General features: G+C 57.6%; 1 protein-coding gene across 11 annotated transcripts in view; it reads left to right on the forward strand.

Annotated features, from left to right (window-relative positions):
• Positions 1-2,888: 2,888 nt before the first annotated feature.
• PRX (periaxin) overlaps positions 2,889-24,482 on the forward strand; it is a 32,421-nt gene continuing 10,827 nt past the window's right edge. Inside the window, exons 1-5 of one of the 11 annotated variants that reach the window (XM_084814509.1) lie at positions 2,889-6,285; positions 16,432-16,480; positions 17,740-17,902; positions 22,246-22,337; positions 23,022-23,161. In XM_084814509.1, the coding sequence (XP_084670635.1) occupies positions 23,135-23,161 (27 nt within the window). In that variant the 5' untranslated portion in view covers positions 2,889-6,285; positions 16,432-16,480; positions 17,740-17,902; positions 22,246-22,337; positions 23,022-23,134. Of the gene's footprint in view, positions 17,903-22,245; positions 22,338-23,021; positions 23,162-24,482 lie in introns of all 11 variants that reach the window. The other 10 variants (XM_084814514.1, XM_084814516.1, XM_084814507.1 and 7 more) reach the window with 10 other exon arrangements.

Here is a 24,482-nt window from a genome sequence, read left to right on the forward strand (position 1 = left end):
AGCAGCAAGCGTTCCCAGTGCTCGTGGGAGCTGGCATGACGATCCCTTGGCCTGAGCAGAGGGGATGTTATGAGCATGCCCCGGTTTTCATCGGCGCCGCCCTGCTGGGACTCGGGGTGCACCGTCCAGGGCTGTAGTGCCTCGGCCCCTCCCCATCTGGGGATGCTCTGCTGAAGGAGCAAGGGAGGCCTCGATGCCCCCCAGGGTTAAAGGCAGGAAGCAGTGCACTGTGGCCATCCCTTGGCCAGCTTTGCCCAGGGCCGCCGCAGCTTCCTTCCCCCCAGTGGGCGTGGCCCCTGTTGCTCGCCATACTGAGGAAGCCCCTGCTCACGAGGATGTCCGGTGTTTGTACTGGATCCTCCTGACGTTTGACCTGCTGCCACAGAAAGGAGTGTTGTTCCCAGCGGGACTCAAATATAGCTTTGGCTCCTTGTTCTGTCGTTGGAACTGGCTTGCTTTCCGCCCTTGGCCCAGAGAATCACAGCAGTGACTCTTTCTCACTTCTGCACTTGGATAAAAGGAGCTCCCCTATTCCTCCTCCTCAGAGACCCAAACAGAGTAATTCCTTTTTCATCCTTGTTGGTACACGTGCCCAGAGCTGGCTTGGCAGCTGCACCTATCTGGCCAGCACACTGCCTGCCATCCATCTATCCATCTGTCTTGCAGAGTAACTGAATCTTGCAGTGTTGCGAGCGTGTGGTGAATGCCAAAGGTCTGAACCGTTTAGAATGGGATGGGTCGCAAAATCCTATGTGTATGTGTTTATGATATTCGAATGTGAAAATATTCCTTCTAGGTTGTAAGGGGGCTTGAACATTGCAAAACAACCCGGTCAACAAATTACGTGGCAGAGCATGCCGTGAGACCTCAATGGAAACAATGTGTTTGGCCTTGCTCAGATATTTTATTTTATTACATTTATGTACTGCCCAGTAGCTGAAGCTCTCTGGGTGGCTCATAAGATGCAGAACAGGGGTGAGCAGTGGTGCCCGCACTTCAATTATCACCTTGTGGGATCAGCCATTTGCAAAGTGCTGACAAGGGTGCAGGAAGCAAGAGGTGCCGCTCGGTTGCTGACTCAGAGGAATACTGAGGCACTCAGCATTTGGAGGGACGTCCTCTCCTCCACCTGGAAAAGCAGCATAGCTCAGGCTTGTGGAGGCTGCAGAGTGGGCCCCTAGACTGCTCCTTAGAGCTTGCTCATGATCAGAACCTGGGCAGCTTGGTGTTGCCCCATCTCTGGAGCCCATGGAAGGTTCTGTGGAGTCAAGAGCACCTCTGTGTGTACCTAAACTTCCTGCTTGGCCATCCGAGCAGGCATCCTCACAGCATGAGAGAGATGACACGGGGGCAACAGGTCAGCCCGGCCATGTTGAAAGGGGTTGATCCAGACACAGGGGCAGCCCCAGGCCCCGTTTGGGGGAGCTGCTGCTGAAGCTCACGGTTGGTCTCTTGCTCCAAGAAACACTGCTTCTCTCCCTAGGCAAGCAGCAGCTGTCCTTACACACATCATGGCTAAATTTCTGCAAGTTATAGCACTATGGGTGATGCATCATAGTGTGCAGTTTTCCAGCGTTTGCCCTCACAACACCCTTGAGGGCTGCGTATATCACTCGTATTCTCATTTTACAGCTGGGGAGTTGAGGCTGAAGAAAGAATGACAGGGAGCACCTGCAGGAGCTGCTCAGATCCAGGTCTCCCACATCTGGAGCCACTGGACTGCTGGCTGTGCTCCCAGGTGATTCAAGAAAAGTGTGCCTCTCAGGAGGGTGGGGAGCAGGGAGTGCAACTGTAGAACCCTGGAGCTGAGCAAAGGGCGGGGAACTTCAGCCAGGGCTGCCAGGCCTTTGAGGAGGAGCTCCCAGAAGCTGTTGGATTATCCCAGGTCAGAACACTGACTGGCAGCCATGGCTCTCCAGAGCTATTTCCCAGTCCTGCGTGGAGACGCTGCCAGGATTGGACCTGGTACTTCCTGCATGCAGAGCACATGCTCCACCATGGAGTGATGGCCCTTCCCAAGGGCTCGCTTCCACTCCCCAGTCTGCTTGCCCCCTCATGCATGGGTCCTCAGAATCAGAAGCCCCACAGCCAAGCCTGATTTGGGGGCTGTCTCAAGCTGGGCCCTCCCTCCATCCCTTTTCCGAAATGCACAAAGACTGTGGGGCAGGTGGCGCTCCCCCTCTGGCTGGCTGCCCTCCTGTTAAACCTGCCTGCACAGGGAAAGTGGGGTCCTTTTGTCTCTCCCCTGTCCAGCTTGTCCTGCCATCGAGCACAACAATGGATGGCTGCTTTTCAGAGGCTGCCCAAACTGCTGATGGCGGGTTTGCAGTAATCCTGCTGGCTGGCTCCCTTTTCATGCCTGTGTATGGGGGGCGGGGGGGGGGTTCACAGCACTTGGCAGCTGTGCAGCTTCTGTGCCCCACAGCTTTGAGTGCAACCTGGGCAGGAGGTTTGGCTGGTGCCAGAGCAGGGGAAGGATGTGTGAGTGCTTTGCAAAGGTGTTTGGGGTCTCCTGGTCCCCAGCAGCCAGTTATGGTAAGGAGGAGGCATGGTGCAGAGCTGGGGAAGGGTGGGGTGTTCCAGGTCCTGCTTTTCATACTTAAATGGTGTCCCAGTGCTGTGGAATTCAGCTTAATGTTGTACAGTGCCCAGCTGATGACAGCAGCCCCACAAGAGAGGGGTGCATTTTCTGTATGGGGGGTGGGATTTTGCTCTCTCCTGTCCCATTTATATGTCGAAGATGTTCTGATCTACTAAGCAGCTGGGGACTTTTAAACCATGCAGATTGGTTGTTGCAAGAAAAGTGCCATGGGTCCTGTGTGGATCATCTGAAATGTGAAGGCCTGTTGCCAGCTAATTCCCTTGCCTTGCTTGGCAGAGGTGTGTGGGGGTGGGGTGGGGTGGGGGTCTCTCTGAGGGGGAGAAGGCTGCTAGAAATGAAATCCCTTTATGGACTGCGGGAGAATGTGATCCCCGGCAGTGCTGGCCAAGGGCTCCTGCTCTCCCCTTGCCAGGCTGTGCTGAGGGTGACTGGCTGGCTGTACCAAGCAGGTTACAAAGTCCTTGCCCACGTTGCCTCCCGAAATGCCCCTGGAGCCCAGGCGCAGGGAGGGTGTTCGTTCTCGCAAGCTGAGTTGCTGCAGCTTGGAGCCTGCTCTGCCTGCTTCTGTGGCGGATCGGGGGCACCCTGAGGGTGGCACAGGCAGAACTACGCCATGGGCTGCTGCAGCCCACTGCTAAGTGCTCCTGTGCAAGCCGTAACTGGCACATCGCGGGGGGGGGGTCGTGGCTCGGTGGGAGAGCCCCTGCTTTGCGCGCACGGGGTCCCCAGTTCAATCCGGCAGCACCTCCAGGCGGGGCTGGGAAATCTGACTGAAACCCCGGAGAGCCCTGGCTGCCAGCCAGCGCCCGCAGCTCCCTCTGCTCCTGAGCCCCTTTGAGAGGGAGGAGGGGGCTACGCGCTGGGGCCTGTGCACGGGGCTCAATTCGCAAACCTCTTGTCATCCCAAATGGGCTGAAGCTTGCAGAGTGCCCTGCCCTAGCACGCTGCATGTGCTCCGACGCCCTTTTCCTGGAAGGCGCGCACAGAAGGAAAGGCGTTGCCAGGGGACGAGCGAGACCCTAAGGGGGAACAAGAGCCCCCCCCGTTAGGCGGCAAGGTGGGGGCGACCGTGAAACGCAGTTCTGTATGCCCGAGCTGCTGGCACGTTGCGGCCAAAGTACTTCGAACTGCGGGGGGGGGGGGCGCTAGGACGAGCGGTCTGGGCGTCCAGCCTCGGCCTGTTTCACCGCGCAGGCCCCCGCGGTTCTGACTGCCTTTTGAACGGAACCCCCTGCGCCGCCTCCGTTTTATAAAAGGCCTCCCACAAGCATGGGCTCTGTTCGGGCCGCCGCCGCCGCCGCGCCAAGCGCTCCTCCTTAGCGGCCGAGAAGCCGCGCCGCGCCGCGCCGCCCCGCAGGTGCTGCCCGCCCGCTGGCTCTCGCCCGGGCCCGGCCCCCCCGTCCTTCGCAGCATCTGTTTCCTGGCTCCGGGCGGGCAGGAGCGGCCTCTTTTCCCCAGTCGGCATGTGCCGAGGCCACGCGACGCTTGTGCCTCGGAGCATGTGCAGAGGGCCAGGGTGCCCTGAGCCCCTCGGCCTCGCAGACGGAGCGGGGCGGGCTAGGGAAGAAGAGGCAGCGCCCTGAGCCGGCGGGGGCTTCGCCGGGGCGGCGTCTTCCCGCCCGGCAGCCCCTCCCCGGGCGGGGCCGGCTCTGGCCCGCCCCTCCTCGGCGTCGTCCCGCCCGGCCGGGCCGGGCCTGGCCGAGCTGGGCGCCCACGGGCTGGAGGGCCGGCCGGAGCCGCCCCCTTCCTGCCCGGCAGCGCCCCGGCCGCGCGTCCCCGGCGGCGGCCGCCCAGACCGGCGGAGCTTCGCCGAGCGCAACGCAGCGCCGGGCGCGGGGCCGGGTAAGTGCGCCAGGCCGCCGTCGCGCCTTCCCCGCATCTGGCGCCGCGGCGCAGGGCGGACTCGCTCGCGCGTGGGGCCCCAGCATGGCCCGAGCCGGGCCCCCGCCCGGACCGCCAACCCTCGGGCGCGGAGTCGACGTCGCGGCGCAGCCCCGGAGCAGCGGAGGCGGGCTGACGAGCGGGCCCTCCTCCCGCCCCGACCGGAGGGCTCGAGCCGGCAGCCCGGAGGAGGCGCCTCTCTCGCCCGCCTCCCGCCCCCTTGGAGCCAGCCGCGGGCGTGGCGGGGCTCCCTCGGGCGAGGCAGAGAAGGAGCCGCGCGGAGCCGAGCCGCGCGCTCGGAAAGCCCCCGCTGGATAGGCGCGTGTGATGAGCGGGGCGGGGGGCTCTCCCGTCCGGGCCACGGGGGCTCTCGGCCCGCAGCCGTCGCGGGGGAGCCGAGCCCTCCTCTGACCCAGCCCCGACTCCAGTAAGGCGCGCGCAACTGTGGCGGGGGCGCCCGCCGCGCTCGGGGCCCAGGGTCCGCGTGCTCCGGGGCGCCTCACCAGGCGCTCGAGGGCCGGGCGCGACGGGGCCTCTCGCCCCTGCTGAGCCCCTCTGTGCAGCGCCGCGAGGGAGCCGCCCGGGCCGGGCAGAGGCTCGCGGCAGGTCCGCGCCTGAAGCTTGCCCGCCGCGGGGTCTCTTCTGCCGAGGCGCCGCCGGGTTGGAGGCCGCGCGCGGGGCTGCCCCGTGGTGGGCGCAGAGCGAGGCCGGAGCGCCTGCTGTGCGGGAGGAGGGGGCGGCCAGCCTGACGGGAGGGGCCCTCTTCTTCTCCGGTCAGGCTGCTTTGCCGGCCGCCTCGAGCACCGTCTGTTGGGTGGAAAGGCAGGATAAGAATCTGTCCCGTGCAAAGGGTTCGGCCCCGGGTGCCTCTCCTCCGTCGGTCTCCCGGTGAGTGCGCGGGAGAGCTTTATTCAGCTGTATTCGGCAGCAGTCCGGGCCGCGAAAAGGGAGGGAGTGTTGGGAGGAGAAGGGATCTGGGGCTGCCACAGTTCCGGATTGAGGCGCCCCCTCCTTTTGGGCTGCGAAGTTCCGGCGTGTTTCTCACCTCTGTCAAGAGCGGAGCGTCGAGAAACTCATTAAAAATTCCCTTTTCCCGTGTATTAGGATGATTAGAATTATTCATAATAAAATGAAACTATCAGTAGTTCTCAGAGCTCATTCAAATTCAGATGAGGTATCTTGCCGGGGCCCCACTTGTCTTTGTTTGGGTGTAGGGGCCACCTGCAAGCCCTGTGCCTCCAGCCAGGGGTCCGGGGCAAGGCAGAGGCAGGCTCTGTTGCTCTCAGGAGCCCTAGGACAACCCAGCAGTGGGGGGGGGGGGCTGCAGCTGCCCTTGGGGTCCCAGGAGGCTGGATCGGGGCTGGGGAACTGCAGGAGAGGCCCTGAGGGAAGCTGAGCTCAGCAGGTGGGTTCAGCTGGGCTGGCCTCCCCCGGCCTGGTGCCCTCTAGATGAATTGGACTACAGGTCCCATTTCCAGCCGTGGCAACGATGAGAGCAGTAGTCTGGAGGGCCCCAGGTTGGGGAAAGCCAGCTTAGCCCTCCTGGTTCTGCCAGCGCTGTGGTTTGTGGCTAGGCTGCCCTGCTGGACTAAGGTGGTTGGATGGGTGGGGGGTGTCTGGCGGGGCCAGGCCTTTCTCCTGCTGTCCCACATAGAGCTGGCTGTACCAGCCCCTGAGATCATGGATTGGGACCTGCCACGCTGACACTGGGCAGCTCCACCCTCAGCTCTGAAGTCTTGTACTCACTGCTTCCCCAGCGGACTGAGAAGCCACCCTGCCCTGGGGCAGCCTGCACAAAGCAGGTCAGTGCTGTGGAGTGCTTGTGGAAGGGGCAGTGGTGTGTGCACGCATGCACAGTGAGTGTAATGGTGGAAGTGTAGCCTGCGGGTCACAGTATGTGCAACTTCCCTGCAGAGTATGACCTGGCTCACTTTCTTGACTGCTCTGTGAGTGCTTTTCCCACACTGCTGCTCTCCTCTCATGTCCTTTCTTTTATCTGGCACTCCCCAGTATGAAAAGTGTCTTTCTAAGTTGGTGTGCTGGGATTCTTTTACAATTCTGTGAAGAGTAGAACATCTGGAGCATGTTCTCCACATAAAGTGGGAGGAAGGGGACATTTCTTCCCTATAACTGGTTATATATTAGAGCTCCGGTGGTGCGGTCAGCATGGCAAGGAGGGATCTTCACTTAAGGGCTGGGTGGAAGTGGACAGGCACAAGGGAGGCCCCTGCCTGGCCTCGCCTTTATATGCAAGCCTCAATCTATGGGCAAGGGTGGGTGGCCTTCTTAAAGTGTGGTTCTGGGCACCACACTTTAAGAAGGATGCAGACAAGCTGGAGAGGGTTCAGAGGAGGGCAACAAAGATGATCAGGGGACTGGAAACAAAGCCCTGTGAGGAGAGACTGAAGGAACTGGGCATGTTGAGCCTTGAGAAGAGAAGACTGAGGGGAGATATGACAGCGCTGTTCAAGTACTTGAAAGGTTGTCACAGAGAGGAAGGCCAGGATCTCTTCTCCATCATCCCAGAGTGCAGGACACGGAATAATGGGCTCAAGTGACAGGAAGCCAGATTCCAGCTGAACATCAGGAAAAGCTTCCTGACTGTTAGAGAAATACGACAATGGCACCCATGACCTAGGGAGGCGGTGGGCTCTCCCACACTGGGGGCATTCAAGCTGAGGCTAGACAGCCATCTGTCAGGGATGCTTTGACCTGGATTCCTGCATTGAGCAGGAGGTTGGACTCAATGGCCTTGTAGGCCCCTTCCAACCCTACTAGTCTATGATTCTATGATGGAGGCCGAGAAGCCCAGGAAATGGCTGACCATGGGGCTCCTCTCAGGTAGGGCCAGATAAACCAGAATCCACTCCAGGGCCAGGCCGCGTTCAAGGGAGCCTTCAAGATACCGTCAGGGTGGCCAAGGCACAGAACACGTCTTTGCATTGGCCCAGGCGTGGGGTGGGTTTATGCCACTTTTGTTTCTAGTGTAAATTGCCTAACGTCAGAAGTGCTTGGATATGGACTATTCTCAAGGCCTGTCCACTGACCCTGGAGCCCTTCCCTAGTTCCAGATGTGTGGGTGCTGCTGGTCAAGATCGTGCAGTGCCCAGAGGGGGGCACTCTGTGTACGCACCATCTCCTCTCTCACATCCTGTCTTGCCTGCCAGTGCCTTCGCTGAATTCTGACTCGAAGCCAGGCGCATTTCCTCTGCTAACAGGAAAGGGAGTTTGGTCCAAGAACCTGCCCATTTCTTGGCCGATACCTGGCACACCTCCCAGTGTTGCTTCTGCAAGATGGACTTGTTTTTAATCTTCTGACCTCAGCAGAAAGCCCTTGGTCTCTAACCTCTGCTCCTTGGGGAGGGTGGTGTGGAATGGATGGACCACGTTTGCATCTTATAGTATCTGGGGTGTTTGGATTCCAGGCAGTTTCTCCTGTGGGAACAGCCTGGCAGTGCTGCGACAGTGACCCCCCCCACACACACACACCCCGATCTCCTTTCCAGGGTGAGGGGTGCAGCAGCTGCTCCTTCTGGTTGTTACACAGTGCTTAACTTCTAAAAAGAGAGGTTCAGGGGCTTAGCCCTGCCTGAAAGCCATGGCCTCTGATGTGGGTTTCTTTGTAGCTGAATGCATGGAATGGCAGTGGGGAAAGTGGCCACACATTCTCCAGGGCATGAAAGAAAGGCACTGGGGGGGTGCCATTGCACGTGACCTCAGCCTGCCTCATATGGTAAGCCCAGAGAGGCTGCGAGGATCTGTCCTCCACCCCGAGAGGCAAAGCTTCCAAAGCTGCATGAGCAAAACTGTTGAACCGCTTGTTCCAACACTAGCCTGGAGTTAAAAAATTTTATTATGTATTTATTGTATTTTTATCCTGCTCCTCAGCCAAAAAAGGCTTCCGGAGTGGCTTACAGTCAATGAACAAAGAAGACAGTCTCTGCCAGCAGGCTTACAATCTAAACAAGACACGACACACAAGGAAAAGGCAATGGGGAGGGAAGAGGGAGAAAAAAGAATTAGGTAGACTGTCAGCAGGGCTGGTGGAATGGCCCTGCTCCCCCCTCTCATCTCCCCAAGGAGGGGCAGTCCAACTGGAGCAGGGCCTGATGTGCCCTTTGCCCTCTCCCTCGCTCCTCCTTCTTCCCCACAGGGCTGTAGGCTTTCCTCTCCTTTGCCCTCAGCCCCTGGCCTGTGCGTCCTACGGGGAAGAGAACAAACCGGTATTCTCCTTCCCTGCGTTTTTGGCCAGAGCCCACAGCAGCCCAGCTGCACATGCGTTACCAGAGGGGCGGGGCAGCCTGTCTATCTTGCAGCCTGGAAGATGACAACTTCCTTGCTCTGGCCTGCCCCAGAGAATGCCCGTGGCCCTGGGTCCCAGCAGCCCAGAGCGGCAGCCCAGCTGGATGCAGCCTGTGTGGTCAAGGGGCAGGCCTCATTCCAAGAGGCAGCCGCTTCTTCAGTAGCTGGAGAGCTGCTCCCAATTAAAAGCCACTAACGGAGCAAATGGCTCTTTCCTGCTTTAACTGGATCAGGAACGCTGGCGCCGAAGGAAAGATGGTTCCCTTTGTGTTGCTGTGTTGACTGCTTAAAGCAGCAGCTGATTCTCCGGCTCAGGAAGGGAGTCGCAGAGAGCTGTTTGGATTCGGCTTGTAGATCCGGGAGGCTTTTTTTGGACCCTCAAGTACCTTTGTGGCATTGCTAGCTGATTTCCCAACTACTCAACACTGATTTATCAAGTAACAGTGATGTGCTCAGTGCTGCATAGACCACAGAAGTGGCTACATGGTCCCTGCCCCAGAGGGCTTGCAGTCTGTATACTTGTGTTGGGGAAGCCTCTTGACACAGAATGGCTGAGCGACTCTCATAGTGTAAGTTTACGCACATCACAAGTGCTCAGGAGACAAAGCTGTCAGAATGCTTGGTGTCCACTTTCTGTGAGGGAAGGGGAGGTTGTGCATTTGGCTGGGGTGAAAACCTCACAAAGGCTCCAGAGGGAGTAGCTATCTTTGTGGGACAGATTGAGGCCTGGAAAGAGATCTTGACAGGTCAGGGAAGCTAAGGGGCTGGGAGCCAATAGGCAAGGTGGCTGGGTACAGAGCAGCCCACAGTCTGAGAAACAAGAACCAAAGGGCAGGGCAGGAGAAAGAGGACTGAGGGAAAGGGCTGCAGAGACAGGACTGAGAGAAGAAGGGACTCATACTGCAGGGGGGTGGGGGTGGATTTCACATCCATATTTGAACTCATTGGCCAATTCTTTGCTTGGAGGCGTCTAATTTAATTTTAAGTGGAGGACAGTGACTGATGGCCAGCACTGGATGAGGGGGGTTCAGGTGAACACCCAGCATTTAGCACTCTGGAGATGGGACATAAATGTTTAATAGCCCTGGGATTGGCTGAGAAACTTGAAACATAAACTGCACAAAATATTTCTTTCAAGAGGACAATTTTTTCACACTCATGACTTGAAAAAGCACATTGAGTCCCTCCCTCTCCTGCTGCTGTTTGAGCCTTTTTTGAGTGTATATTTCAGGCCACAACATGGGTTTAGGTTCCCATTTTAGGCCAGTTTAAACCTAAAAATGCTTTCTGGTAAGGCGTGTGCTACAGCGCCGAACTGCCATGGCTTTGTTTTGTGAGGGTGCTGAGTACTGAAGTCCCCCTAACAGAGCAACGGTTTGCAGATCAAGTGGCTCAAAGCACTATTTGGTGCAGGAAATAGTGGTGATGTAGAAATCATCTGTCTTTATCCCTTGACCCAAGGAAAGCCCTTAACACTGCATGCTGGAAAATCACATTGTTCAGTAGATGCAATATAGCTTTCTAAGTATGCAGGATTGAAATGGGGTCTTTCAGTCCAAAACTAGCTCCCCAAGCTAATGCTTTGCATTTGTTAAGGGTTTCTGAAGGCTTAAGATCTCTCGAGTAGCACTAAGGCCATAGAAGTCTCGGCTTTTGAAAGGAATGGGACGGCTTTTCCCAGGTGTTAGAGCACCTGAGCCTGCCTGTAGGCACTTCGGTCACAGCTGAGCTCTTGGGACCCTGTTCTCAGCTTTGAAGTATGTCGAGAAATGGCAGCACCTCTGAGCATGTGCAGAGTGCCTTCCTCACCCAGCAGTGTGTAGCCACTGCATGTCCTAACTAAGATGGTGTGGTCAGGGGAGGTGGCGCTTCCTAACATAAGCCAGGCAGGAGAACAGACCCGGCCGGCCTGGCTGAGATGGTGCAGAGAGCTGAGGGGCAGGTGGTGGCAGGAAAGGCAGAGGTGGCAGGCAGCTGCAGCCCCTTGACCTCGGTGCCATTGGGCTGGGGGGCAAGGGGATGGCAGCAGAGACGTGACCATCCCCTGGGGGCATTGGCCCGCTCCCTCTCACTGCCAGTAGGGTCTCTCCCGGCACTGCTGAGGGCCGCTCCGCTCCGGGGCCAGCCGGGGCTCAGCTGACCCTCCCCTTTCCACCGCAGTCTCCCCCTGCCCCCCGCTGCGTTCTGCTTGCCCTTGCCCCCAGCCCGGGCTTCTTGAGCTGCCTTGATTGCCTTTACCCCCTTCTCCTGCACGTGCCCCCCCACACTCGCCCTCTTCTTTTTGTTCCTGAAATGTGTAGAACAACAGTTGAAGGAAGTACCTTTCAAGAAGGCATTTCCCTCAGTTCTAGGAATGGGCGGAGGGGGCAGGGAGTAGGCAAGGCTGATTCCTTCCCTTCCTATAGGCCTCTGTGCACGTGGGGGAGAGATGGGGGGGTGTGGAGGAGGCAGAGGGTGGGACGTGCATGGGGAGGGCTGGCTCTGGATTGCCGTGGGTCTCTCGCTTTTGGCCTGGAGAAACTTCCCAGCAGGGCTTCCTCTTTGGCTATCTCCCCCCCTCGCCCCATACCCCATTTGGGTCTCATCTGCCACCGCTTTGCTCATTCTCCCCCCTTCTGTCTGGTTTGATCCTGCCTTGTGGATCAGGGGGGCCACATGAGCACTACCAAAAAAAGGACAAAAGAAGACCTGGATTGGTATAAAACATGCATATGCTGATTTATATAGATAGATGCAAATTTTGAAATAATGACTATAATTTAAATAGAAATACAGTACATCTCACCAGAGTGGATACGACTGTGACCAGGTTGCTCCAGCCCCTAACTCCCCTATGAGGGAAGGTCACGACAGCTGGGCTTGTTTAGCTTGGGAAAAAGGAGGGTCAGGGGAGACGTGATGGAGGTCTACAGAATTATGCCTGGTGTGGAGAAAGTGGATGGGGAGACATTTTTCTCCCTCTCATTATACTAGAACCCAACGAGGTCATCCGATGAAGCGGATTGGTGGGAGATTCAGGACAGATAAAAGGAAGGACTTCTTCACCCGGTGCATAATTAAACTATGGAATTTGCTAGTCCTGATGGTGATATGCTACCTCCAGTATCAAAGGCAGTATGCCTATGTGCATACTGGGGAACATGGGCCAGAGGGTGCTGCTGCACTCATTTCCTGAGGGCAGCTGGTTGGCTACTGTGTGAACAGAATGCTGGACTACATAGTCCCGTGATCTGATGCAGCCTCGGGGCTCTTCCGACGTTCCTGTGTCTGTGCCTGCCTGTTCAGTCTGCTGCCCAGGTGCTAAGCACTGCTGACGTGTAACTGCAGCCCCCCACTCCCTTCAGCCCTTTGTATTTAAACCAGACTTGAACTGCACAGCCCTTCAGGACAGAGGGCTGTCCTCTGTAAAGCAGGACACAGAGTCATCCTAGATCAGCGCCCCCAGCACTAGCCGCCAGCCTGCTCACGCTATCTGGAGCTGGCCAGCAGGCTGAATCCAGGCCAGACTGCGGCCAGAGGGGGAAGCATGTGCGATGTGATTCCAGGCCCCTGTCCACAGAAGCGGGTTGACGTTGGTTCGCGAAATGCTTGGACTCCTGCTCTGCTCCCACAGGGGCTGTTTCGTACCTTTGGGTTCATCCCTTGAAGAGTGGTGTGTGTAGACTGGACCATCGCTGACCTCTCTGGACCTTTTCCTGTAGTTGATTCATGCATCAGCAGCTGCCAATCATGGGCCCATGTTGTGTGACAAAGCAGTGTGTGCGTGCCTGTGTGAAACAGGCCAGAGAAGGGGGGAAAAAGTGAGAAGGGAGCAGAAGAGATGGGCTGTCAGGCTCTGAGGTTGGCAAAAAGTTTTGCACGTGAAAAATAAAGTGCAGTGTAAATGCGAAATAGCCATGGCTGTACTGAGAGGCTCCTTTGCCATAAACAAATTGTCTCACTCTGCAGTTTGTATCCCAGCTTTTTGGCTCGAGGAGGACCTTACAGCTTTCCTCAGCGTTTGCATTAAGAGTTTCTGGGGTGCTTCAGCGTCATCTAGTCTGTCCCCACTCAAAGGGCAAGCTGGCTCAATTTCATAGCTCCTTGAGGTGGGCAGACCCCACTGAATGCTTTTTCCAGGCCTCCTTTTTGCTCTGCATTATTGCTGGTCTGGGCTGCGGTTGTCTTCCTCCAGCCCACTCCCCTTTTGCTGAGCCTACAGAATGCCTGGCATTCTCCCACGTGGACGTGTGGCTGGTGACGCTGAAGCCGTGAGCAGCGGGAGGAGGGAGACCTGAACAAGTCCCTTATTGTGCTGCTCCCAGAGTGGGAGCAGATCTCTCCATGGCCTTTTATGTTCAGAGGCCAGGGGGAGGGGGTGGGCGGCCAAGCTGAGCAGAAAAGGGATCCCAGGTGGTCCTGGGAGCGCATCTCCTCCAGGCACCTGTGGCCCCCCCCAGGGCCCCTGGCCTGCCTTTGCTTCTCCTTCCCCTGCTTGCAGGCCACAATCCCACTGCCCCCACATACCTGACTGCTGCTTCTCTGCTGACAAGGGCTGCAATTTTCAATGTGCTACAACCACTTTGGGGAGTAGGATGTGGGGCAGGGGATACAGCGGTGGATTGAAGGTACAGTCCTAGACCCACTTAGCTGGGAGTAAGCCACATTGAAGTGAAAGGGACTTGTGGGGTTGTGTTGTTCAGTTCCTGATTGAAAACATCTCGAGAATCATGGCAGGGAAGATCTAGTTTCTGTGCCTTCCGCTGCTGCTCTTCTGTGCTGTCATTTTACCTGTCCTCCTTGTACGTCTTTGTTGTTTTGCTTTTATATTTGTTTCCATTTGGGGCCGGGGGAGGTGACCACCTGAAGGGTAGGGTAAATTTTTGGGCAGGAAAACTACATGTTTTTTAAAAAAATTAAACTCTGTTTGGAAGATGGAGTTCTGAGCAAGACGGACACCCAGTGTGGCTGAGCCCCCAGACAATTCTGGGGATGGGGCTGCATAGGCAGAATCGGAAGCGGCTGCCTTGCTGGACCAGACCAATAGCCATCGAGTCCCGTTTTTGGTTTGCAACACTGGTGGCACCCCCCCCCAGGCCTCAAGGGGCCCTCAATTCCCTCTCGTTTGTCACCAGCATCTGGCACGTAGAGGTATCAGGCTCCTGAAGCTGGAGGCTCCTGACACCTTCCTGACCCTGGGTAGGACCGCTCCTCTCCCTCGTCAACTTGCCGCATCCCCTTTTCCAAGCCGCCGAGCTGCCTGCCTCAAAGTTTAGCCCAGAGATGGGAGCCTGGCCCCCCGGGTGTTGGTGGGCTGCAGCTCCCAGTAGCGGTGCAGGGTGAGGGGAGTTGCAGTCCATGATCATCCCAAGGGCCACGTGGTCCCCATCCCCACGTGGCCCTTGATTAACAAGATCAGCCTCGGATGGCCTTCTCTCTGTCCCATCAGCCAGGACAGCTAGACTGGTGGGGACGAGGGAGAGGGCCTTTTCTGTGGTGGCCCCCACTCTGTGGAACTCCTCCCTAGGGAACTCCGTCATGCCCCCTCTTTTAATGAGCTTCCGTCGTGCATTAAAAACGTGGTTGTTCAGACAGGCATTTGGGGTGGGTTAGGGTATTTTAGAAAATGTTTTTATTGTAGAATTTTATTGTTTTAAACTGTTTTTATTGTATGTTGTACATCGCCCAGAGTGGCTGGGTGACCAGCCAGATGGGCAATTAATAAATTTAATAATAATAAATAAATTGCAGGCTATTTGCACGAAGAGGCGCTGTCTGGCGCCTGTCCTGTGACTGCTGTGGTCAGCTGATCCCTGGGTGACCCCGTGACCGGCACGCGCCTGGTCTCTGCCATTTCGTCTGTGCTCATGCTGCCCCTGAGCCCTGTCGGGATTCCTGAGCTGGCCACCCCCCAGAAGCATGTGGGGGGGCTCCCCAGCGCCAGCCCTCTTCAAACTCTGTCTGTGCGTGCGAGGAGCCAGAGGCACGCTGGGAAAGCCAGCCGCATTGGGCAGCAGAGGCCAGCCGCGTTCAGATCTCAGACCCGCAGCTCATGCGGGGGTTGCCGCAGAAGGGGCTGCCAGCGGCCCGTGTTCCAGCAGGCTCCGAGGAGGGGGTGTTAGGAACTGTTCCTGGAATGCCAGCGATGCCCGTGCGGCTCTGCCAAGACGCAGCTCCCCATTGTCCCTCTGGGCCTGGGAATGCACGGCAGTGAGCCACGACCTTTTGGGGACGGCGTGGTGTGGGTCCCCGGAGTCCGAGCGTGGGAATGAAATGCTACCCACAGGCTGGAGCATGGGGTTCCTCCAGGGAAGGAGCCTGGGCTGCAGGGGAGGGCAGGTCGGGCCGCAGCGATGGCTGGCTGGGCAGGGGCAAAGAGGAGGGGGCCTCCTCTGGGGGCAGGAGTGAGGCCACAGGGGTCTGAGGGGGAGGACAGGCCTGTCTGCTGGAGCCCCAAGGGCTGCTGCAGGGTGGGTAGTGGTGGGGCAGCTGGCTCATTTTAGACAGACTGCAGTCCTAGGCGTGCCTGCTCAGAAGTAAGCCCCCCTGTTTCCATAGGGCTTATCCCAGGTCAGAGTCCATAGGACTGTGGCCTTCCTGGCCTTAAGCAAGCCCCCTTTTGACAGTCATGCATGTTACTTCAGTTGTGAAGCAGCAGCAAAGCTGTTTTCAAACCCTGAGGAGGGGAAGAAGAAGAAAGAGCTACTCTGAGCACGTGCAGTGATATAGTGTAAACTCACTGAAATCCTAGCACTGTCATGGCTACAGGGATAACAGGGTGTTTGCCCTGGTGCCCTCCTCACCTGCCACCCTCTGGTGGCCACTTGCCCCCCTCCCCAGCTGCAGGGCCTGACTCTGGCCCCTGCCCTGGCAGCCTTGCTGGCCCACCGCCATGCCATGGCGCTCTGCGCTTCCCAGGGGCGCCGCCTTCGCCCTCCTGCGTGAACCTGCCCAGTGGTTGTTATCAGCCTTGGCAACCTTTCTCCACTCTCCTCAGTCGGTTTTGGGCATCTTCCCGGTTGCGGCGCACAGACGGTGGTGTGCGCTGCCCAGCAAGGGTGCCTGGCCCAGCCCTGCTCCCTCCTCTGTGACCCGTGCAGAAGGACTTTGACATGCTCAGGCCCTTTTGACACTGGGGTCGATCCAGTGTTCTGAGCCAACTTGGATACTTCCACCGCAGCTGGTTTGTGCTGTCACATTTCATCCTCTCAGAGGGATTTCGATTTGCTTGGGTTTATCATGGTTGGCCACCCTGGGAAGCTATGAGCACCTGCAGGGTGAGCTAGATGTTTCTTAAATAAATTAAAAATAATATAAGCTCTGCTTGGGAAACTGAGTGCTGAGTCAAATAAGCCAGCGGCCTGGCTTAGTGCGGCTGCTCTGCCCCTAATATGCCGGGGCGCCCGGAGGGGGGTTTCCCGACGCAGCCCCGTATGGGCCCCGCGGGAGGCAGCTGGGTATGCCCATGGCAGGAGACGGGCAGGTCTGATTCGTGAGCCGCAATGGCACTGGGAGTGGGCCCAGGTGGCCCGGTCCAGTCCTGTTCACCTGCTGCGGCATCGTCGGCGCCCCCGGGGTGTGGACAGAAGCGGAGGAGGAGCACCAGAGCTGCAGGAGGGTGGAGGAGCTTGGACAACTCACGGAGCGTTTTCTTTCTGCCGCTGCAGAGGGCGCGCCGCCAGGAAGCTGTGCATCCGGGGCTGGGCGGCGGCACCTGTAAGTAGCCCCGCTGCCCCGTGGCAGTTCAGCCCCAGCACCACAGTGGGGCCCCCTTCCTGGGGGCTGGCTGCAGCAGACAGCCAAGGTGGGAGGCAGGCTGGTGGCCGGGCTGCGGCACCACAAGCTGAGGCGAGGGGCTGTCCCCCCCAGGAACCTCAGCAGCTGTACTTCTGGGGGGAGAGCAGCACTCGGGGGCAGCTCCGGCACCACGTGCTGTTGCAGGGGCAGCTGCTGTGCCCATTTCCCAGGTGGGCAGCAGGCGCCTCCCGCAGAGGCCAGCGTCTCATCCGGGGTGGGAGCCTCTTTCTGCCCGAGAGCCACATTCCACCTCGGAGAAGGCCCCGGGTGGCAGGCAGGACCAGCGGCAAAAGGGGTGGGGCCAGAATCCGAAAAGGACCAGCACATTTTAGTTTCAAGCTCTCCCTGCCAGGGACTCGGCCTCAGAAGAGGCGTTTCCGCCTTCTACAATGGGCAGGAAAAACAGGCAACAGCTGGGAAGCCAGCAAATGATCTGCTGTTGGGGGAAAGCGGGTGTCACCAGGAAAAGGGGGCGTGGCCATCTGGGGAACCCTGGAGGGCTGGATTGGGACTCCGGGCCTGAGGTTCCCCACTCCTGTGTTAAGTCCACAGCTGGGTTGGGACCTGAACTCGGGCCTCCCAGGACCAAGGCTAGCTTGCTTTCTGCCTGAGCTTGGTGCTCTTTCTCTCTCAACATTCTCCAGGCCGCAACCTCCCCGTGGGTTCTCTTTGCCCTCCTCCTCCCTGGCTTCAGCTGGCAATCTGTAGGGGGGCATGGGTGTGTGTTGTGTGTGTGTGTAAAAGTGCAGCTGAGTTGTGCTTATTTCCGGGGAGGAAGTGGCTGTGCTCCTGTTGCAGCAAAAGCAGTGGATCCCACAGAGCATGCCCCTCAGTGGATCCTCAGTGGATCTCACGGAGCATGCCCCTTAATGGCTGCAAAATGTGTGTTCCCTCAACACTCCCCCAAGTTGATCTTCATGAAGAACATCCCCAGAGCTGTGCTGCATCCTGCCAGGGTCTGGCTCCTGCTAGGCTGCTCCTTCTCCCAGCAGCCAAGTAGATGCCACTGGGAAGCCCCCCAGCAGGGCATGGAGGCCAGAGCTCTCCCCTCCCCCTGCAGCTGCCCCCAGGGACAGGCAGAGTGCTTCCAACCCTGGAGGTTCCATTGAGTCATGTAGCCATAGACAGACCTCCCACCCTCCAGGAAGTTGTCCGACCCCCTTCTCATGTCATTCAAGCGAGTAGGTGTACACACGAGGAGGGGAGCAAGGACCAATGCACCAGCTCCGACTCCCTCTGGCACTGTCCTCCAAGTGCCGAGGGCAACTGTCTGCAGGAGGAGAAGCCTCTGTCCATGGAGCTGGACCTCCGTGCAACTCGGAACCCTGATCTGGAACCTCAGTAAGTTCCATAAATTAATGAACCGTTGTGCCAAGAAGGACCTTCTCTTTCCTGTCCTGAATCTCACACCAATCAGTTTCACTGGATGACCCCTCTGAGTTCTAGTGTTATTGCTATCCACTTTATATACAATTTCTCTACACCAGTTTGTATTTTGGTTAGAAAATTCATAATTTCACATTTGAGCTCTTTAAGAACTGGGGTATATGCCACTTGGACCCAGTGACTTGTTGGCTTTTTATTCGCCAACCCCAAAACTCACCTCTCTTCACCTCTGTTCGACTTCAGATGCCCCTCTGAAAAAACTGGCTCAGGTGCAGATATCTGTCCAACATTTTCTATGGTGAAAGCCAGCTCGAAGAACTCCCTACAGTCTCTCTTGCTCCTTTGCCATATAATAGTCCAAATGCCAAGCTAGTTTCTTGCTTCTGATGTATTTAAATATATATTATTGTGCTACATAATGGTTTTTAGGGATATGCACAATGGTTTTTGTTTTTTTATTTATCCCTTATTATCTGCTTGCATTTTTTCTCCAAAAGTGTGTTCCTTTTTGTTCTCTTTGGGCAAGAGTTGTATTCTGAAGAGTGCCTGCTTTTCTCTAATAGCTTCCTTAACTCAGCTTGTTAACCACACTGGCATGCTCTTGGACTTGGGGGTGCCTTTCCTGATCATTCTAGCTGAGCTTCTATTGTTCTGGTTTTGAGTAATACTGAAGTAATTTGACTCTTCCTTGCAATGAATCCCCATATTTTGTAGAAGTTTCCTCTTTTGAAACCTGTGTTGGACTTTCTGGGCAACATGGAGTTGAATTTGATAGCATTTTAGTTACTATTCCCAGTCAGTTTGATGTCATTTACATCCTCCTTCAGGTCCAGGGCACCACTCAGGATTCAGCCCAGGGCTGCCGCCCCTCTGGTCAGTTCCATGACCAACTCTTCTAGAGCTTGGTGGTATTTTGCATCTCCGTTGTCCAGGGTGTGGGATGTGTCCCTGTTATCTATCTATCTATCCATCCATCTATTAGAGTTATTAGCTGCCCATCTGGCCAACTACCTGGCCACTCTAGGCGGCGTACAGTACTAATAACAGCATGAAATACAACGAATTTACATAATCAACTGAACAAAACAACACAACAAAACAACACTGCTGTAAAAAACCCTAAGCAACCCCAAACACCCACCTGAACAGCCAGGTTTTTAAAGCCCAGCGGAAGCTCATCAAAGAGGGGACGTGGCAGAGGTCACTAGGGAGGGAATTCCACGGAGTGGGGGCCACCACAGAAAAGGCCCTCTCCCTACTCCTCTCCAGCCTAGCTGTCCTGGCTGATGGGAAAGACAGAAGGCCTACTGAGGCCAATCTTGTTGAGTGGCATCCCTAGTGTTGTTGGAGGCACTCTTAAGATAGATTGGGCTGGAACCATATAGGGTTTTAAAGATCAATGCCAACACCTTGAATTGGGCCCAGAAAACAACTGGTAACCAGTGCAACTCCTTCAGCACTGGAATGATGTGATCTCGCCGATGGTGGCCTTTAATCAGGCAGGCCGCCGCATTCTGTACCAGCTGCAACTCCCGAACTGTCTTCAAGGGTAACCCCACATAGAGTGCATTACAGTAGTCTAGGCGAGAGGAGACCAGGGCATGAGCTACTGATGGGAGCAGATGGTTAGGGAGAGAGGGGTGACACCTGAGGGCTGACACCTGAGCCTCCATGGACAGCTGGGAGTCTAAAATGACCCCCAGACTGTGGACCTGGTCCTTCAGGGGTAGCCGCACCCCATTAAACACCAGGTCAACCTCCCCTAACCTCCCTTTGTCTCCCACAAAAAGTACTTCGGTTTTGTCGGGGTTCAGTTTCAGCATATTTCTCCCCATCCAGCCACTCACTGACTCCAGACACTTGGACAGGGTTTCTACAGCCAACTTGGCGAGGATTTAAATGAGAAGTAGAGTTGTGTGTCATGCACGTATTGGTGACACTGCACCCCAAACCTCCTGATGACAGCCCCCAGTGGCTTCACGTAGATGTTAAATACCATCGGGGAGAGGATGGAACCCTGTGGCACCCCGCAAGTGAGCAGCCGAGGGTCTGAAGTCTCCTCCCCCAGAGCTACCCTCTGATACCTGCCAGAGAGGAAGGAGCAGAGTCGCTGTAATATGGTATCCCCTATGCCCAATCTCTCCAGGCGGTCATGCCCAGGCCTGAAGCCCGACTGAAATGGATCCAGACAATCGGCTTCTTCCAAGTGTGCCTGCAACTGCAATGCCACCACCCGCTCGGTCACCTTGCCCAAAAATGGCAGATTCGAGATCAGGCAAAAGTTGTTCAAGTCTTGGGGATCCAAGGAGGGCTTCTTTAAGAGCGGTCTTATCACCGCATCCTTGAGGGCTGATGGCATCACTCCCTCCTCGAGGGAGGCATTCACCACCGCCCTGATCCCCTCCCTAAGTCTCTCCTTTCAGTTCGTAATGAGCCAAGATGGGCAAGGATCGAGTAAGCAGATGGTCAGCCTTAAAGATGAAAGCACCTTGTCCACTTCCTCAGAAGGAAGAAGCTGGAACTGATCCCACACAACCAATCTGCCACTGTCCACCCTTCGCTCACTAACTGTATCCACAGCGCACAGAATACCACTCCTGATCCGGTTGATTTTATCCTCCAAGTGCTTTGCAAACTCATCACAGGAGGCCTTAGAATGCTCCATTGGTTCCGGAACAACTGGACCAACCAGGTTCCGGACCACTTGGAACAGCCTCCTGGGACAGCACTCTGCAGACGCTATAGAGGCAGCATAAAAATCTTTTTTGCTGCTCTTATTGCCATGTGGTAGGCTGAAGCTACAACTCGAACCTCTGTCTGATTGTCTTTGGGGCGAGATTTCCGCCACCAGTGCTGTAGCCGTCTTGCCTCCTGCTTCAGAGCTCGCAACCGTGGGGTGAACCATGGTGCGGTCTGAGCCCTGTCCAGGGGAAGAGGGCATTTCGGAGCCACATGGCCTAATGCCCCAGGGATTGCAGCATTCCAGCCATCCACCAGGGCCTCGACCAAGCAGCCATTTGTGTGCTCCAAAGAATCCCCAAGCGTAGTCAGGAATCTGTTTGGATCCATAAGATGCCTGGGGCAGGCCATCTTAATGGGTCCTCCACCCCTGCAGAGGGGTTGTGGAACCAAGAAGTCCAACCCCACCAGGTAGTGATCTGACCATGACAAGGGGGTGGTGGATATGCCCCCAATTTCCAGATCACTCCCCACCTCTCTGGAAACTAACACGAGGTCTAACGCATGATCGGCTACATGGGTGGGCCCAGTTGGAATGGGGTGCAGCTCTCAGGAAGTCAGGGTCTCCATGAAGTCCTGAGGCACCCCCATGAGGATGGCCTCCAAATGTATATCGAAGTCCCCCGACACCAACAAGTTCAGGGACTGCACATGCACATCAGAGACCACGTCAAGCACCTTGGCCAGGGAGTCCATTGCGCAGCAGGGAGGACAGTACACAAGCAGAATCCCCAGACTTCCCTTTGGGCCCAACCTCCAGTACATGCAATCAGCAACCCTGGGCTCCTGACCAGGGAGTCTGGTGAGGACCAAGGACTCCTGGTAGATAACAGCCACTCCCACTGCCTGACCCCAGCCCCTGGCTGCTGTGCATATGAAAATCCAGCCGGGCACATGGCCGCAAGAGTGGGAGCAGCGGCCTTGTCCGGCCAGGTGTCCATAATGCATGCCAGGTCCTCACCCTCATCCAGGAGCATGTCATGGGTGAGAGATGTTTTATGGGCAACAGACCTGGCATTACACAGCAGCAGATGAAGGCCAGAGGATGGAGTCACGCCTCCCCCAGCCATCCTTTGGCTCTGGACAGGCCTGGGAGATTACGCGTCTCTCCCCTGTTCCCCTTACCCGGCATGGCCTGCCCCTAGCTCTCTGCCAGTATCTGCCATCCAGCCTTGGTACGTTCTGGCTCCCAGAACTCCCCCCACTGCCTCCGCCAGGTGGACACATGCCTTCCTCGCTTCTGCCGATCAGGTGAGCAACCCAGCCCTAAAACCACAAACACAACCCCAAAGCCCACCACCCACCAACAATTTCTTAAAACCACAATGCAGGCCCCTGCTCCCTCGTGGCTCCCCTGAGTGGCTCACCCAAGTTATAAGCCTTTTGGGGGTGACCAAAAGCCGTGTGATCTTTCTAGCTGGGAGGGGAGGAGTGAGCTGGTCCAGGGTGTGAGATGTTTTCCTGCCAGAGTCCAGCGATGGCCCTTGGGGCTGCCGTGCCCCCGGGGGGTTGCGCCACAGCAATGGGCTTCCACCGTCTCCTCTTTTCTGGTCCTCCAGATAGCAGAGTTGAAAGGGAATGAGCAGCCTGCTCCGCTGCAGGCCCCTAGCCGCACCTGCCCTCTGAGGAAGCTGGTGGCGCAGACAGAGCGGTAAGCTGGGAGGAGGAGATGCGGGGAGGATTCTTTCCTGGGTCATCTGGGGGGAGGTGCTGGTGCTCCCGCCGGGCTCGTGGGCTTCCCGTGGGGCACCCAGTGGGCCGCAGTGGGAGCAGGATGCTGGACGGGGAGGCCCCCTTGGGCCTGATCCAGCCTCAGGGCTCCTCTTCTGTTCTTCAGGTGTAAGAGGGAGGGGGAGGAGTAAGGCGGGCAGGCGAGACACATTCGGGACGGGGGGGCGGGATGACAGTGAGGTGGCTGACCCCTTGCTCTTCCCCACGGGGCATCCGCCATTCGGAAGAGTGGGGCCGGGTGGGGGAGCCAGGCCACTGCCGCCATGATGCTGTGCGTCTGGGCATGCTCACCCGGGGGGGGGGCGGGGGGGTCTCTGGCTCAGACACCCCAGCGGGTGCTGGCTTCACCCTGTGAGAGCGGGGCCAGGCCACTGGCTCCTCGTGCCTTCCGCTGGCGGTTTAGAGCTGTTACCTGCCGTGGCTCCCAGCACGGAGCCTCAGGGCCTGGACGCCCCTGGGGTGGATGGGGGAGGGATCGCTGAGGAGCAGCCCCCAGGGTTGCACAGAGCTGCAGCCCCCAGGAAGACAGCTGCGAGGGCTCAGCTGGCTTCGCTGTGTCCTGCAGCTGTGGGGCTCTGCTCTGACCACTCTCCATTCCCGCCAGGCCCAGGAGGAGGAGCTCCGTGCAGAGCTGAAGCGGTGCTCCAGGCGGAGGGTCGGTGCCAACGCCACGCGGAGGAGGTGGGCGCGGAGGAGCCCCTTGCCCCGCCAAGCGAGATGGAGGCGCCATGCCGCGCCACGGAGGTGAGAGCAGCGGGGGTGCTGCCGCGCTCAAAGCCAGGGCAAGGCGGCCTCCACAGCCAGGGAGGCTGGCGCGGCGCCAAGTTGTGCTGTGCACACGCCACTCTCCCCCTGCCTCTGGGGGCGGGGCAGGGCGACCTTCTTCCTACCAAGGGCCGGTTGACCCGCAGGACAGGTCAGCGGGGACCCCAGCGGATGGTGGCCGGACCACAGATGCGTGGAGTTTGCAGCAGTGTGTGGCTCTCTCCCTCTCTCCTGTGCACACGCTCCCGGGAGTGGGCAAGAGAGGACTGTCCGGAGTGCCGGGTCACATCGGGGCTGGATGAAATTAGGCTGAGTGCTGCAGGTGGCCCCCGGGCCAGAGGCCCCCCCACTCTAAAGAGAGCAGCAGGAGCCCACAGAGACGGTCCCTGGAGGGCTCTCATTTGGGGGTCTGGTCTGCTGCTCTGGCAGGCCTGGCCTGCAGCGCCAAGGTGGGTCTCTGCTTTTTGCTGCTCAGGGATGGTGCTTCCGTTTCGGAGAAGGCCGGGTTGAGGGTCTGTGCTGAGCAAGGAGAGGAGGCCTGGGCAGGAAAGGCAGTCCAAGCTTCCCAAGAGTGGGTTCCTCACCCCACTTGAACCCAGCTTTGCAGCTTGTGTTACAGGTGTGCTTACAAGAAGGCCAAAGGGTGGGTGGGCAGGGGGCCTGCCATGGCACAGAGAGCCCCGCCCCGCCCCGCCCCCTGAGGCAGGCTCGCTGCCTTCCCTTTCTAAAAAATGCGGCACACGCAGGCGTGGCTGGTGATAGGCAGGCGTTCGTCCTTCACCTTATGCCTCCCTAGCCCTAACCCTTTTTGGTGCCATGCCTAAAGGGAGGGGCACAACACCTGAGGGATCGTCCACCTTGGGAGAAGGGAGGGTCAGGGGAGACATGACAGTGGTGCACAAAACTGTGCCTGGTGTGGAGAACGTGGAGAGGGGGACATTTTCCCCCCTCTCTCAAAATACTGGAACCCAGCAGGGCCATCAGCGAAGCTGATTTGGGGGAGATTCTGCACGGATAAGAGGAAGCCCTTCTTCCCCCAGCGCAGAGTCAGGGCTCCGGCATTCGCCACCACAGGATGCGGTGAGGGCCACCAATTCGGATGGCTTCAAGAGGGGGTTGGACAAATTCCTGGAGGAGAGGGCTGTCAGTGGCTCCTAGTCCTGATGGCTCTGTGCTCCCTCCTGCTCCAGAGGCAGTGAGCCTATGAGCCTATGTACACCAGTTGCTGGGGAACATGGGTGGGAGGGTGCTGTGGCACTCGTGTCCTGCTTGTGGGTTTCCTGTCGACAGCCGGTTAACC

This window comes from Heloderma suspectum, chromosome 10, assembly GCF_057233095.1.
Source record: "Heloderma suspectum isolate Gila_16-S chromosome 10, 16-S_ref, whole genome shotgun sequence".
NCBI lineage: Eukaryota > Metazoa > Chordata > Lepidosauria > Squamata > Helodermatidae > Heloderma > Heloderma suspectum.